General features: G+C 53.8%; 1 protein-coding gene across 3 annotated transcripts in view; it reads right to left on the bottom strand.

Annotated features, from left to right (window-relative positions):
• The window catches only part of OTOF (otoferlin), a 92,925-nt gene that overhangs the window by 20,527 nt on the left and 57,732 nt on the right, over window positions 1–14,666 (bottom strand). For all 3 annotated transcript variants that reach the window (XM_043604352.1, XM_043604350.1, XM_043604351.1), the window contains exons 9-16: window positions 11,506–11,637; window positions 7,883–7,945; window positions 7,411–7,495; window positions 5,811–5,970; window positions 5,265–5,451; window positions 3,172–3,358; window positions 988–1,211; window positions 425–533 (exon numbers count right to left, since the gene is read on the bottom strand). In XM_043604352.1, the coding sequence (XP_043460287.1) occupies window positions 425–533; window positions 988–1,211; window positions 3,172–3,358; window positions 5,265–5,451; window positions 5,811–5,970; window positions 7,411–7,495; window positions 7,883–7,945; window positions 11,506–11,637 (1,147 nt within the window). The remainder of the gene's footprint in view (window positions 1–424; window positions 534–987; window positions 1,212–3,171; window positions 3,359–5,264; window positions 5,452–5,810; window positions 5,971–7,410; window positions 7,496–7,882; window positions 7,946–11,505; window positions 11,638–14,666) is intronic.

Genomic DNA, 14,666 nt, shown 5'->3' with positions numbered 1-14,666 from the left:
AAGAGGTGAATCAGGGAGTGGGGAGGGTGCCACGAGTCTACCTGCTGGGACACGATAGAACGCTAGCCAGGGGAAGGCGCCCACGTCCTCCGCCCCTTGCCAAGATCTTGCTAGCGGCCCTGCTGACCGCTGAGCTCGAGGTCCAGCTTCGGGCATGGCTGTATTCCTACTCTGTCCCCTCTCCCTTCTGCAGGGAAGACTTTCTTCCTCATGTCCGGAACACAGCTCAGCCCTGCAGGTGGTACCCCTGTGGGCGGGTGTGTGCCCTCGCGTAGGTACACTGGGTACTATGTGGGTGCTTCAGGACGTGCAAAGGGAAGCGGTCAAAGTTTCCCTCCCCTGCCCCCGCCTGTGGTGCAGGGCCTGGCGGTCACTACCCAGCAGTTCCCAGGCCTGAAGACCCCTCTGTGAGCCCAGCACTCACCTATGGTCACCTCAAACGTGATTGGCTTGTCTCCATTTTTCCGGTCAATCATTGAGGCCTCTAGGAAGGCTCCGAATAGAAAGAATTCTTCCATTTTCCCCGTGCAGCTCTGTGGGGAAGGTGGTTCAAACCATCCCCAAACCTCAGCAAGGATGTTGGGCCCGGTGCCAGGCTTCTCCCTACTCCTTTACAGACGGGCCTTGTGGGCTGATGGTGGGGGACATCCCACCCCATTGTGCCGAGGCCCAAATTCTTTTGCCCTCCGGCCTGGACATCCCTGGACAAGGACCACCATGGCCAGGAACAGGGCAGAGATGAGGCTCCGTTTGGGGACCTCCAGGCAGAGTCAGGCACAAGCAGTAGGAAGGAACAGAGGCCCCCAGCAGGGCGCGGGCTCCTGCTTCCCTGGGAAGGAGGCCTCGTCATGGGGTCTTGCCCTCTGAGGCAGACAGGACAGCCACAGGCAGAGCCCAGGCCCAGGCTGCCATGGCGGGAAGCGGGCTGAGCTGGGGGCTCTGGAGGACAGCCCAGCGCCCCCCTCCCCCCTGCCCCCGGGACCTCACCTCCGAGACAGGCGTGGCCTGCTCCACCTGCACCTCCGTGGAGCTGGTCAGCTCAGGATTGGAGGTGTCCAGGATCTCCACCGCCAGGCCCAGCATGAGGCGGGCGCGGAACGACACGCCCTCCCCCAGGCCCTCATTCAGGTCCTGGTGCTCATCCAGCAGCGTGTAGTTGCGTGTAGAGCCGTACATGTTCACCCAGGCCGGGCCCAGCGTGGGCAGGAAGCCTGTGGGCCACGGGGAGAGGGACAAGGGGCTCACCCGGGGTGGTGGGACCTCTTGTGGGGGCTCCGGCCTGCACCTCCTGGTTGCAGAGCTGAGGACCCCGTGCCTTGCTCCGTGAAATGTCTGAGGCCAGAGACAGCCTGCGGGCCGGCGAGCGGCTAACAGGAGGCTGCAGGGAGAGTTCGCGTCTGCTGTGCGTGGGCAGGCTTGGGGCGGCCTTCCCCCTGGCCAGGAGCACTTCCCTGGGTCACGCTCCCTGCTTCCTGGCATCTGGAGCAGGGCTGCCCACGGCCTACTTGAAAGACGGATGCCAGCTCGTCTCAAACTCCTCAGCGTGGCCTTTTGGCCCTTTGCTGCCTGTGTAGATAGGCACCTCACCGGGCATCCCACCCGCTTCCGCTGACCTCCCCCTTCCTCTCCGAAGATCCCCCCTCTGTCCGGGGAGGCCGGCCCAACGCCTCGTCCCTACTAACTTCTCCCGTTTGTTGGAATTTGTGGTCTCCTGTGTGACACAGGGTCCAGTTCTGTTGCGTGTGCTTTGTTGGTTTGGTTTTTGTTCCGCCTGGTTTAAAACAAATTATAGCCTTTTGTAGCAACGTGGATGGAACTGGAGAGTGTTACGCTAAGGGAGATAAGTCACACAGAGAGAGACAGATACCATATGTTTTCACTCTTATGTGGATCCTGAGAAACTTAACAGAAGACCATGGGGGAGGAGAAGGGAAAAAAAAAAAAGTTAGAGAGGGAGGGAGACAAAGCATAAGAGACTCTTAAAAACTGAGAATACACTGAGGGTTGATGGGGAGTGGCGGGGTGGGTGATGGGCATCGAAGAGGGCACCTGTTGGGTTGAGCACTGGGTGTTGCATGGAAACCAATTTGACAATAAATTTCATATTAAAAAAAAAAAACAGGGGCGCCTGGGTGGCGCAGTCGGTTAAGCGTCCGACTTCAGCCAGGTCACGATCTCGCGGTCCGGGAGTTCGAGCCCCGCGTCGGGCTCTGGGCTGATGGCTCAGAGCCTGGAGCCTGTTTCCGATTCTGTGTCTCCCTCTCTCTGACCCTCCCCCGTTCATGCTCTGTCTCTCTCTGTCCCAAAAATAAATAAACGTTGAAAAAAAAAAAATTAAAAAAAAAAAAAACAAATCATACCATTTAAAAAAATCAAGATATACTTTACAGGATATAAAATTCACCATTTTAAAATGTGATCCTTTACATAATAGAAAGTTCGCCGTTCTAAAATGTGCATTTTGGAGGTTTTTAGTATATTCACCGTGTTGTACAACCATCACCTAATTCCAGAACACTTGCACCCCTTCCCCCAAGAAGCCCTGTACCTATTCGCAGTTAGTCCCACTTCCCCTCCCCCACAACCACTAACCTACTTCCTGGTTTTACGGATTTGCCTATTCTGGACATTTTGTATACACGAAATCATATAATATGTGGCCTTTTGTGCCTTTGGCCTTAGGTTTTGAGCATTTGGTAGCACATCCGCCTCTCTAGTCCCCAGTGAACACCATGAGGACAGGAATGGATACTTCTCTTGCTCTATATCCCTGGTACTCAGTGCCTGGGTCCTAGAAGGGGTCAGTCCCTACAAGTCTGTAGATAGGGACTATGGCAGCAGTCCACACATACATATATGTAACCTATATGTATACACACATAATGATTTTCATCTTACAGATGGGAAAACAGGTTCAAAGATCACACAGCTACTAACTGTCAGGGCTGGGGTTCAAACCTAAGCAGCGTGGCTCAGGCAGGCTCTGTCAGCTCTGTGCAGACCTGAGCCATGACTTTCCTTTGAGGCAGGGGTTGCTGACCAAGCCCTCACGATGCCCAGGCTCTTCAGGCTGAAGTGTGAGATGGTGGAGGTGTGGAGGTGTGAGGGGGGAGGTCTTACTCCCTCCTTCCGTTCAGTCCCCTCCCCCCAGCCCAGTCTCCTGCTGCTGACCTTTGTCTCCATCATTAGAAATCTTGCGCAGATCAATGAAGTGGGTGCCGATGGCCACGTCGTTGACCTTGTCGGAATCTCGGATCTGCACCTTCATGCGCTTGCAGAGTGGGGGGAACAGGTCTGTAAAGATGACCTGCTCATTCCACAGTGGCTCGTAGCTGCTTTTCTGTACTGATGTCTTGCCCTGGTGGGAGGGAGCAAAGGTTAGGGTTTGTGTGTGTGTGTGTGTGTGTGCGTGCATGTACGCATATGTGTGGTGTGTGTATATCACATGCATGCATATATGTATATGTATGTGTGGTGTGTGTATGTGTGCAAGTGTATGTGTCTATGTGGTGTGCATATGTGTGCACATGTATATGTGTATATGCATGTGTGGGGGTGTGTGGGTACATGTTTGTGTATGTATGCATATGTATATGTGTATGTATGTGGGGTATGTGTGTATGCCTGTGTGTGCGTGTGGTGTGTGTATGCATGTGTATATGGGGGGTGTATGTATGTGTATGTGGTATGTATATGAATGTGTATATTGTGGTGTCTGTATATGTGCATGTATATTATATAATGGTGTGTGTGTGCACACATGTATGTATGTGTGCATTCATGTGTGTGGGGTATGTATACATGCGTACACGTGGGGTGTGTGTGATATGTATATATGTGTGTGTATGCATGTGTGTATGTGTGGGCTGTGTGGATGCATACGTGTATGTGCATTATGTATGCATGCATATGTGTACGTGTAGGATGTGTGTATGTGTGGAGTGTATGTATGCATCTGTGTATGTGTGATGTGTGCATATTTGTGTGTATGTGTATGTGTGGCAAGTGTGTATGTATATGTATGTGTATATGCATGGGTATGCATGTGTATGCGTCGTGTGTATGCATGCCCATGTGTATTGTATGTATGTATATGGGCTATGTATATATGCATGTGGTATGTGTGTATGCATGTGTACATCTGGGGTGTGTATATGTGTATATCATATGTGTATATGTGTGCATATGTGTGTATGCATGGTGTCTGTATATGTGCAATGTGTATGTGCACATATGTATGTGTATGTGCGCATTCATGTGTGTAGGTGGGTCTGTGTATGCATGTGTACATGTGAGGTGTGTGTATGTGATATGTGTATATGTGTGTATGTGTGATGTGTGTATTTATGTGTATGTGTATGTGGGATTATGTATGTACACATGGTATGTATATATGCATGTGTGTGCATGTGTGTGTGGGATGTGCATATATACGTGTATGCATGTGTATGTGTGGCATGTGTGTATCCATATGTGGTATGTGTACATGTGTGTATGTATGTGTGTATGTGGGATTGTGTATGTATATATGGTATGTCTACGTGTGTGTGCACGCATGTGTGTATGTGTGTATGTGGTATATATATGCATGTGTGCATGTGTGTATGTGTATGTGTGGGATATGTGTATGTATATGTGGTATGTGTATATGCGTGTGTATGCATGCGTGTGTGGGATGTGTGTATGTGTACGGGGCATGTGGTATGTATGTATGCATGTGTACATTTGAGGTGTGTGTATGTGTATGTGTGTGTATGGATGGTGTTTGTATGTATGCATGTATATGTGTATATGTGCTGTGTGTGTGCACACATGTATGTATGTGTATGTGTGTATTCATGTGTGGGGTATACGTGTATGCATGTGGGGGGATGTGTGTATGTATATGTGGTATGTATATATGCATGTGTATGCATGTGTGTATGTGTATGTGTGGCATGTGTGTATGTGTGTGTGTACTTATATCCGGCAGGCGCTCTCCCCTATTCCAGCCTCTCAGACTCTCCTCCCTTTCAATGCTCCTGCCTTAGCTCTTGGTGTCTAGAACACAGAGGCAGGGAGGACCCCCAACCTGGCCTTGGCCCCAGCCCCTCTCAGCTGGAGCTCCCCTCACCTCTCACTCTCTTCCAATGCACCGGGGGATCGAAGGCATCACCCGGCTTCTGATTTTGCCCACATCCTCCTCCAGACCCCTCCCCCAATCATCCTGCACCTCTAACGCTTCTCACTCCAAACCCAGCTTCCTGTATCCTGCACCCCAGTACCTTCTGGCCGGCAAAGAAGACTTGCACGTAGGGGTCAACCAGGTCCTTGTTCTCCCCGATGAACGCCTTCTTCACATTGGCCATGAGGCTGGTGTTCATACGGGGCAGCCCTTCTGCTCGGTAAATCTTCACGTAGAACCGGGCCCACTGGCGTTCGGGGGGCACCCCCTCGGGGAGCAGCAAGTTCCTGCCAGTATATACAGCTAAGGCTGTGGTGGCCCGGCCTGGGCACCCCGGTCCTGCCCTGGCGTCAGCAGACCTTTGGGGCCTGGAACAATCTCCGTGAACTCCTGCCCCCCCCGGCCCCCCTCCCCCACGCCCCACCACCTCAGTCCTTCCTCTCCTGGGAGGAGAGTCTGCGGACGCCGAGACCAGCCCTGCCCTCGGTCTTTCTTGGAGGAGCTGGGCTGTCTGGGGGTGGGCGAGGACATGGGTGAGGGAAGTGAGGGGTGGGGTCTGAGGGCCAAGTCCTCCCCAGGGTCTCCTGCTGGGGAAAGGAAGGATTAGGTCAGGTGTCCAGGGGCTGTGGCGGGATGGGAGCCTCACCCTTCAATGTCATCCTCGTCTGTCTCGTTGGCCTTGTGGGGCGTCTTGATGTTGTCCCCCTTGCCCACCACGGCCACGTCACATTTCACGTAGCCCTTCAGCCCGGCGGAAATGTCGTCGGGGTCCGACAGGATGGCCCACTTGTGGTGGAACTGGTGCTCTGCAGTGGCGAGGGGTGGGGATTGCACCTGCCGCCCTGGGACAGCTGCAGAGCGGCGGGGCCGAGCGTCTTTAGGCCCCCGGTCCCCAGCATGGCCAGGAGGAGACAGAGGCTCCCAGAGGGGCGAGCAGCTGGGACAAGGTCCCGCATCCCTGAGTGTGGTGTCTTTGAAGAGAAGACCCTCCAGACTGGTTTCTTGGCCTGCAGCCTTCCTAGCCCACCCCTGCGGACAACCTGCACACAGCTGCCGGACAGAACCTTCAGAGAGGCTTCCCCTCCCTCACTCCTCCTTTCGAACCATCTGGGGCTCGCCAGTGCTTGGGGTATCTAGACCACGGACCTTGGCGTGGTCCGTGGGGCCTCCCGTGGTCTGTGGGGCAGCCGGGAGACCAGGTTCTACTCCCAGGAGGCTCCGGGCAAGTCTCTTCAGTACCCTGGGCCTCAGTTTCTTCATCTTCATAGAAAAGCTGGACTAGATGTTTTAAGGTCTCTTGCAGGTTGAGTGTTCTATGATTTTGTGATGTTTGTGTGTATCACTTTGGGTCTGGGCTCCGATTCCCTAGTCTAAGTCACAGAGCGTGCACCAGCTGAATGTCTACGAGGTCGAACCGGAAGAAATCGCCAATTTATTTAACTTAATAGTTTAGTGGCACCTTGTCTCATCTGTAAAATGGGAAGGAACGCTGATGCCTACCTCCCTCCCTGTTTCGTGAGGGTCAAATATGACACTCTGGGTGACATTGTATTGTCCCTGTCCAAGGGCCCAATGGAGTCATTATTGCCTCCTGAGTGGTGGGTTCGCTTCAGGGATACGGGCTGGGGCCGGGTGCCGGCTTGGATGCCCGTGGTTCCCGAGCTGGCCGTGTGCTCAGTCATCATCATCTGGCAGGCTGAGGGCACCTCCCCTGCCCGGCCCATGCCTCACGAGTCCTCTGGGCCACCCCTCAGGGTTCCCTCACCAACCGCATCCAGTGTCGGCCCGCGGGGACCCACAATGCTACTAGCCCCCACAGCCCCTCATGGCTGTTCTCGGGAGGCCCGGGTCCCTCGATGGATGGTCGGCGGGCCCCGCATCCCTCAGAAGCCGCCACGCTGCATTTGTGGGGAGGACAGTGTGGCTCCGTGGGCGTCTGGAGTCACACAGCCTGATTTCGCCCCAGATCGACTGGGTGACTGGGGGGAAGCCCCAGCGCTTCTCTGAGCCCCGGGCCCCTCAGGTCAAAAAAAGGGGGCGATGCCCTTACCCTGCGGGGCTCCTGTGAATCCGGCAGCCTGAACACAGGTAGTCACGGCGGCCGTGTGCAGCACCCCATCATGCCACCCCCCCCTCCAGTGGCCTCACACTGACTTTATGGTCCTGGCCAGGCGTGGCCCAGGGATCACCAGGGCAGGAAGGATGGTGAGTGCCACACTTGCTGAGCTGTGGGCACAGATACTCACCAGGCTGGGAGTACACAGTTCCCACATCCATCTTGAAGGACCCCACCAGGGTACCGCTTCGCAGCAGGTTCTTGGAGTGAATCACCTTCCAGGCAGAACCACCAGCCCCCAGTCAGGTGGGGCAGGGCTGAGGCTTTCCGCGGGGTAGGGGTGAGGTGGTCTGATGGTGGCACCACCTGTCTTTCTGGGCCATGGAGCCTTTCGGTGAAGCGGGAGGGCATTTGGCAGGGCAGGGATGGCTCGCTGAGGCTCAGCATCAATCTCTCCTGCCCTCATTTTTGCTGACTGCCAGGTACGGGTCACTAGGTCAGACCCTACACAGAGGCACCTGGCTAAACAGGTGACAGGGGCCCAAATCAGCCCGGCTGTGTGTCTGGGCACGGGGCTGCCTTTTAACGGTTGGTCCGCCCGGAGGGGTGTCCTTTTGGAGGGCACACGAAGGTGCGGTTTGAGCTAGTGGCTCCCCACTCACCGAGATCTTGATGATCTTGTCGAACATGACGTCCGGAGAGACGTGGAAGTCGAAGACGAAGTACTAGAGGGGGAAGGACCCAGAGCTGCTCTCACCCAGCGGACAGCGGCTAACGGCCTAGGGCAGCGATGAGTCCCTCCCTCCTAGCAGTGCCCGTTCGCACTCTGGCCATTTCCCCTGAGCCCCGAAGTTCAGGCGAGCAGCGGTGGTCGCCCCTGGTCCCCCCTGACCCCGCGGCAGGTGGGAGCTGTGTGCCTTTGGGCAGCACGCTGTCTGAATCTGTTTCCTGAGCTGTGAAATGGGGATGATGACACCCAGCTCAGAGCCTCGGTAAGATACCCCAAGATACCGTGCAGTTAATACAGGCAACACAGTGCCCTTAAGCCACGATGCTCTACTGCCAAGAAGGTCTGTCCTGATTTCAGCGGCGTTGAAATGTAAAATAAGGCTGTGAAGGCACCTAATTCGCTGTAAACGTAAAATGTGGTGGGTGTGAACCGCCTCCCTGAGCTGGGAGCTGCCACTCACCCCCTGCCCCATTTCTCCTGGCCTTGGTGTGCCGGTGCCAGGAACGAGAGTGGGGGGCAGCGCACAGAGGGACCGCTGCTTTGGTGAACGTGTGGGCAGAGACAAGGAAGAAACGTTGCCAACAGCCTTCGGGTCAATGTCTAAGGAGAGCCTGTTCCTGGCTCCTGGGGACTCACACTAGAGCGCTGTGGGTAAGAGTGCTGCCTTTAGAACCAGACCGACCGAGTTTTTACTGTTAGGCCAATCGTTTCCTCCCTGGGTCTCAGTTTACCACCCTGGGATAGTGCTCGGGGCTGCCGTGTTGAACTGCCCCGGGGGGCACCATCAAAGGGGGGGCGGGGTTTGGAGACCTGGTCGTGAAGACTGAACGAGCTGACCCTTGTTGAGCGTTCAACCCATGAGTGCACGTGGTCAGTGCCCCGTACACGCCAACTGCTGTGTGTGACACAACATGTCCGGGTGGCACTGGCCGGGGGCACTGAAGCTCTGGAGAGGTGGGTGGAGATCTAGACATGCAGGTGACAACTGACGCCTTGGGGCTGGGGGCGGTACCCAAGGAGAGAACGGGAAGGGACCGGTCCAGGGCAGGGCTCCAAGAAGCAGCAGAGGGCACAAGGAGCATGTCAGGAAAGGCAGTGGGGGAAGGGCTGGAGAGAAGGGGAAAGGAACAGAGAGGCCCCCAGGGCAGGGGAGGGGGGGGTGGGTCGTGGAGAGGATGGAAAGGGCTGGGCAGTCAAGAGAGAGGCACGTGGACTTATGCTTAGGGACCGCATGGTCTTTGGTGACCCAGAGGAGGACAGTTTCAGTGAAGCCAGGGGGCAGAGATCGAGGCATGACTGGGAAGAGAGGCAGTGGGGACAGCCCACATAGTTGGACTGTGAGCGTGAGGACAGAAAGGGGTGGTCACTAGGAAGCACGTGGGATTGGGAAAGACATGGCTAGATGGAGGGGTGGGTGGGTGGATAGACAGACAGACTTCTAGTTCCTGTCCCTGAGCAGTGGGGTTTCCCCTAGTTGTACTCGGAGAGAATATTCAAGAGTAGAACGCCTTATAGGCAAAGGAGGAGCTGAGGGAAAAGTGAAGGCAGAGTTGGGGGCGCTGAGTGGACTGGGTAATGCTAGATTCTATGGGAAGAAGAAAGAGAAGGATCTGGGGCAGAGGGGAGAGTGGTTTAGGCAGAAGGAAGATGCCAGTGACTTGGACCAGATGTGCCCACAGAGAAGGGGTCTTGGCCTGGACTTGAGCAGTCAGGCTGTTCTAGGAGGGCAATGGCCGTGAGCCTCCCTCCACATGAAGACAGGTCTCGAGCTGGGCAGGAGGCGAAGGCTAGGCCAGCTGTCTCAGAGCTGTGTCAGCCCCAGCAGAGCGAGCTAGCCAAGCTAGAACCAGAATTTTGCACTCTCGGAGTGGTCTTGTGGTCGTATTCCTTGTGTTTCCCGAGCATATTTCCCTTGTCTAACCACCTAGAGGTCTGCTAAGTCGTGCTGATTGTTCTCATCTCCCTCCCTTGCGTTCAGTGGAGTCAAAGGAAGCTTCCTGCCAACTCGGAGAATTAGCCAGAAGTAGTACACCCCTGGGACCGGGGATATTGTTCGATGAAGAGGAACATGGCATAGGACAAGAAGCCAAAGAAAAGAAAGCCCCACTTTGGGACCAGGAGGAATCACGGGAAGATCATTTGCAGTGGTGGGTCTCAACGGGGGCGATGGGGCGGGACATGTGGCAAGGCCCGGAGACCGGTGGGGGTTGCCACTGGCATCGAGTGGGTAGGAGCCAGGGATGCCGCTCGACATCCCACCATTCACAGTCCAGCCCCTTATACCAAAAACCGGCCCCAAATGTCCACAGTGATGAGTTTGAGAAACCCTGGTTTAGAGGAAACAGAAGTTGAATCAGAGCTACCTGGGTTTGTGAAAAAGAACAAACGTGATGGAGAACAAATTTAAGATTCACGTGAGCGGAAGGAATAGTCTTGGTGCATATAAACATGGGGTTTGGGACGCTGTTTCTAGGCTAGAAGTAGGCGGTGGCCTGTTCGGGCAAAAACTGTCATCTTTGCGGCTCCCGTGTTGCCAGGCATGGGCTTGAAGCGCATCACATACTCAGCAATGTTTGGTTCTCTCCTGGGGGGTGGGGGGGCTGGGGGAGGGGGGGCGGGGAGGGAGTAACCATCTGCAAAGTGTTACCCAATGCTTCCAGGGACACGCCAGGCTCTGGGCTGGGCCACAGTGATGCAGGAGACCGGGAGCCTCCAGTCCACCAGGGACAGAGACACGAAGGACCAACCGCAATTCAGAGACGTTATTGCCACAGAAAAAGAAGTGCATTGACTTCTGACCCAGAGAGTGCAAGCAGGACCGCTCCGCGGCAGGGACACTTGGCCTGGGCTCTGGAGGGTGAGTAGGAGTTTGCTGGGGACACACAGAGTGGGGCGAGCAGCTCTGTTTTCTTGGGACGGAGGAAGCAAGCTGGACGAAACACGAGGTGTGCGGGGCGGGTGCGAGGTGAGCCCCTGAGTCAGCCAAACGTGGCTTTGCCACATCAAATAACCATGGAAGGCCAGGGGCACCTGTCTCCGTATCCATTAAGGGAAAGCAGACTCTTATCTACGTTGGAGGCTTTTCCAGTGAGGGATGTGCCCTGATGTGAGATCAGAGATGTGGAGGCGGAATTTCCTGACTCCTGGGAAGGTCGATACGTGGGGCTGGAGGCTGGGGATTTCCTGAGCACTGGTGTCCCAGCCGTGCGGGCCTGTGGGCTTTTTCTCTCTCATGCCCTAAGAGTCAAGGCCAGTGCTCTGGGAGGATCCCTACAGAGGTTCAGGCACCATGGAGGCAGCCCGGCAGACAGGGTGACTCTGGCCCTTAGCATCTGGGCAAGGACTTTCTTCAGGACCTTCAACGTCCCCTCGTGTAAAATGGGCTTAATGAGTTGTAACAGCATGGGCCACGGTCCCCCTTGCTGGAAGTCCTTCGTGCCCCTTGACTCCCAGCTGCTCCTAGTGGGCCTTGGGGGGGTGCCGGTGGCTGGAGCCCAGCCTCCTGCTACATTTAGAGAAGTCTCATCCCCCCCCCCAGGGCCACAGGGCACTGACCTCATTGTAGTAGGGGCAGTTAGTGGACTCCTTCATGGATGTGTACTTCTTGTCGTCGCCCACCTCCACGCACACCACAGGGTCCATGTTCAAGCCCACGAGCTGCCGAGCCTCAATCACAGTGATGCTGACCTTTGGGCGGGAGAGGGGGAGGCCAGAGGTAAGCCGCGTGAGCCTTGCCGCTCGTCCTCCTGGAGTCGGGGCCCAGGAGCAGGGAGCCAACAACGGACTTGGGTTCCAGCCCGAGCACTGTCTCTAATCTGCTGCGGATCCCGGGCTCTTTTCCCCACTAAGCCTCAGTGTCTTCATTTATAAGGAAGGGCATGGGCTGGATAAGCTGGAAGTGTGTGTTGCAGTTACCAGCGGGGAGGAGAAAGGCACTGGTTAAAAACCAGGGTCTCTGGTGTCCCTGCCAAACTCCAGGCCGGCCCAATCCAACCTTGGGCAGTGGGGCCAGGCATCAGTATTTTCAAAGCTCGCAGGGATTTCAAGTGTTCCCCTAGCCTCCGGGGCTCCACCGCCTAGAGGGCTGCAAACCACTCCCTGGGTTTCATGCGCTCAGGGATTAAGCTTTCTATGTCTTCATTGATGTGCCTTTAATTTCCTGCCCCAGCATCTCTCATTTTAATATTGCGGGCCTCTGAGAGTGCTTCGTGTTTCTGGAATTCCCCCCCACACCCCCTTTCCACATTCCTGGCTTCCCCCTTTTGTTTAATCTGTTTGGGAACTTGAGCCACCTTTGCTGGCTTGATGCTGTGTGTTTTGTGGGTTCTGTGTCTTTTCAGGGGGCGTCCAGCTCCCTGGAATCTTACGTCTATGCTGGGAAGCCCTTTTTAAGTTGTTCATTCATTCAACAAATGTTCATGTTCTGCACCGTTTGTGCAGAGCCTGATGTGGGCCTTGATCTCACGAATTGTGAGATCATGACCCGAACTAAAGTCAGGAGTCGGACGCTTCACCGACTGAGTCACCTAGGTGCCCCCTGAACCTTCATTTTAAGCCATCAGTTCTTGCTTTGGATTTGGAGGTGTCAGTCCCCATTGGGGTGGCCATGACAAAATAGAAAGAGGCACAGGTTTGGGTTGGCTGGGCTGGCATTCAGCCCCAGACCTTACACATGACCAAGGGTGAGAGGAGGCACCCGTGCAGGCTCACGGAGTGAGCTCTAAGTGGAAACACCATCCCTCCACAAAGCTGGGTGAAGGTTAAATGAGATAATGTGTGTCACAGTGCCTCATAAACAAGCTCTAGAAAATATGAGCTATTGTTATAAATGGCTTCTCAAAGTCTCCCAAATAGGTAGGGTCCTGTAGATGCTTATGATCGTTCCGTTTGACTCTCTCGAACTTGCGTTTCAACAAAACAGCCTGTGCTAAGCTAGTGTTAGCATTTACCTCAGCTCATTCCTCCAGTGAAACTGTGGGCCTTACTTTTTATACTTCTCATCTTGGAGATTTGGTATTTCAATCGTTGTGCTTCGATGCAACTTCTAAACACGATTTTACTGAAGAAAATCATGTTCCCGTTTCATAAAAAAAAAACTGTAACCATGAAAATGATCATCCACTGTATCCGTCAAAGTCTTATAAATATTCCAAGGGCCAAGAAGAATCCACACATCAAAACTAACGATGTTAAGAAAAATAAAAACTTCAGTGCCAATGAGAACATTGCCAAGAAAGTATACAGAACTGGAGACTGAATATTTACTAATTGAAGCAACACTTGAACTACGAAAGTAAGCATTTCTATTTGGAACTTGAAGTGCCAAAGGCAATGAAGCTCAGACTCCAGAGCTCTGGAGAAGTTTAATAATTACCATTTCTTCAGGGAGCTAAAAAGGAAATATAGCTAATCAACTTAGCTCTGGGAAGTTGCCTGTGAAGAGAGTAGGCAGGCACTACAAGTCCTTCTGGAATATTCTTGCACAGTAGTTTATAGGGTTTTAACCTCTATGAAAGTTTGTATGCCAAAGGCTTAAAAAAAAAATCTCATTAGATTTTCCCACAATTAACCCCCTCCATTAAAAAATAAGAACACTTTCTGTAACTCAAGACTGGAAAGTAGACAGACACAGTTTTGGCATAATAAGGCAGTAAGATATGCCATCAAGAGATTAACCTTCCAAATGTGAGCAGTTGGTTAGTTTTTATGGTTTTTATCCAGAGGCCCAGGTGTGATGCCAGTGTTTTTGCCCTCTCCTCCTTCTCAGGACCCAAAGTCTCCACCTTCCTCTACTGAGCAGAGCCAACAATGGTGAGCAACCCTGGTTGGAGCTCTGACACCCAGGAGGGAAAGGGTGGGGAGGGGAGGAGGGCAGAGGGTTGAAAGGAGCAAAGGGTGGGGGCGTGGGAAGAAAAGGGCTCCAGAAGGTGCTCTTTTGTAGCTGAGGGGTGGCCCTGCAGGGAACCCTGAAACCACTGAGGTCACTGTATGGTGTTGGTGGGGGAGGGGAGTGTTATTCCTGCTGCATCCCCGTCCCCCACCTGGGGCTCTATGGGGGGGGGGAGGGGCATATGTCACTTGGACTTGAAATTTCAAACAAATTTTGAATTCGTCAGTCAGAGAAAGACAAATGTCATACGACTTCACTCATACGAGGACTTTAAGAGACAAAACAGATGACCGTAAGGGAAGGGACACAAAAATAATATAAAAACAGGGAGGGGGACAACACAGAAGAGGCTCGTAAATATGGAGAACAAACTGAGGGTTACGGGAGGGGTGGCGGGAGGGGGGATGGGCTAAATGGGTCAGGGGCATCAAGGAACCTACTCCTGAAATCATTGTTGCACTAGATGCTAACTAACTTGGGTGTAAGTTAAAAATTAATTAACTAAAAATAAATAAAACAAATAAAACAAATTTTGAGGGAGGGGATTGGCCATCCTTTCCTTCCATTCTCCAATCATCAGCAGAGGACTTGATTTTTCCAGGGTAGAAGATGAGAAGGCAAATAGACCCATGAAGGGCCTGACTGGTCAGCTGATCGGGGAGACTCTTGGTAATTGCCTATTCAGCCCTCTCCTTCCAAGATAAGGGGCCTAATCCCCAGGTGGCTTCATGAGGCCGTCACAAGGAACAGTGCTGACTGTAAACCTATACCTCTGTCCTGGAAGAACCCAAGAGTCATGGTGCTCTGTGACCTGCTTCCAAGGGAT

The sequence above is a fragment of the Prionailurus bengalensis genome, chromosome A3, assembly GCF_016509475.1.
Source record: "Prionailurus bengalensis isolate Pbe53 chromosome A3, Fcat_Pben_1.1_paternal_pri, whole genome shotgun sequence".
NCBI classification, from domain to species: domain Eukaryota; kingdom Metazoa; phylum Chordata; class Mammalia; order Carnivora; family Felidae; genus Prionailurus; species Prionailurus bengalensis.
The sequence above is the reverse complement of the archived record's forward strand: the minus strand, read 5'-3'. Positions and strand labels throughout refer to the sequence as shown.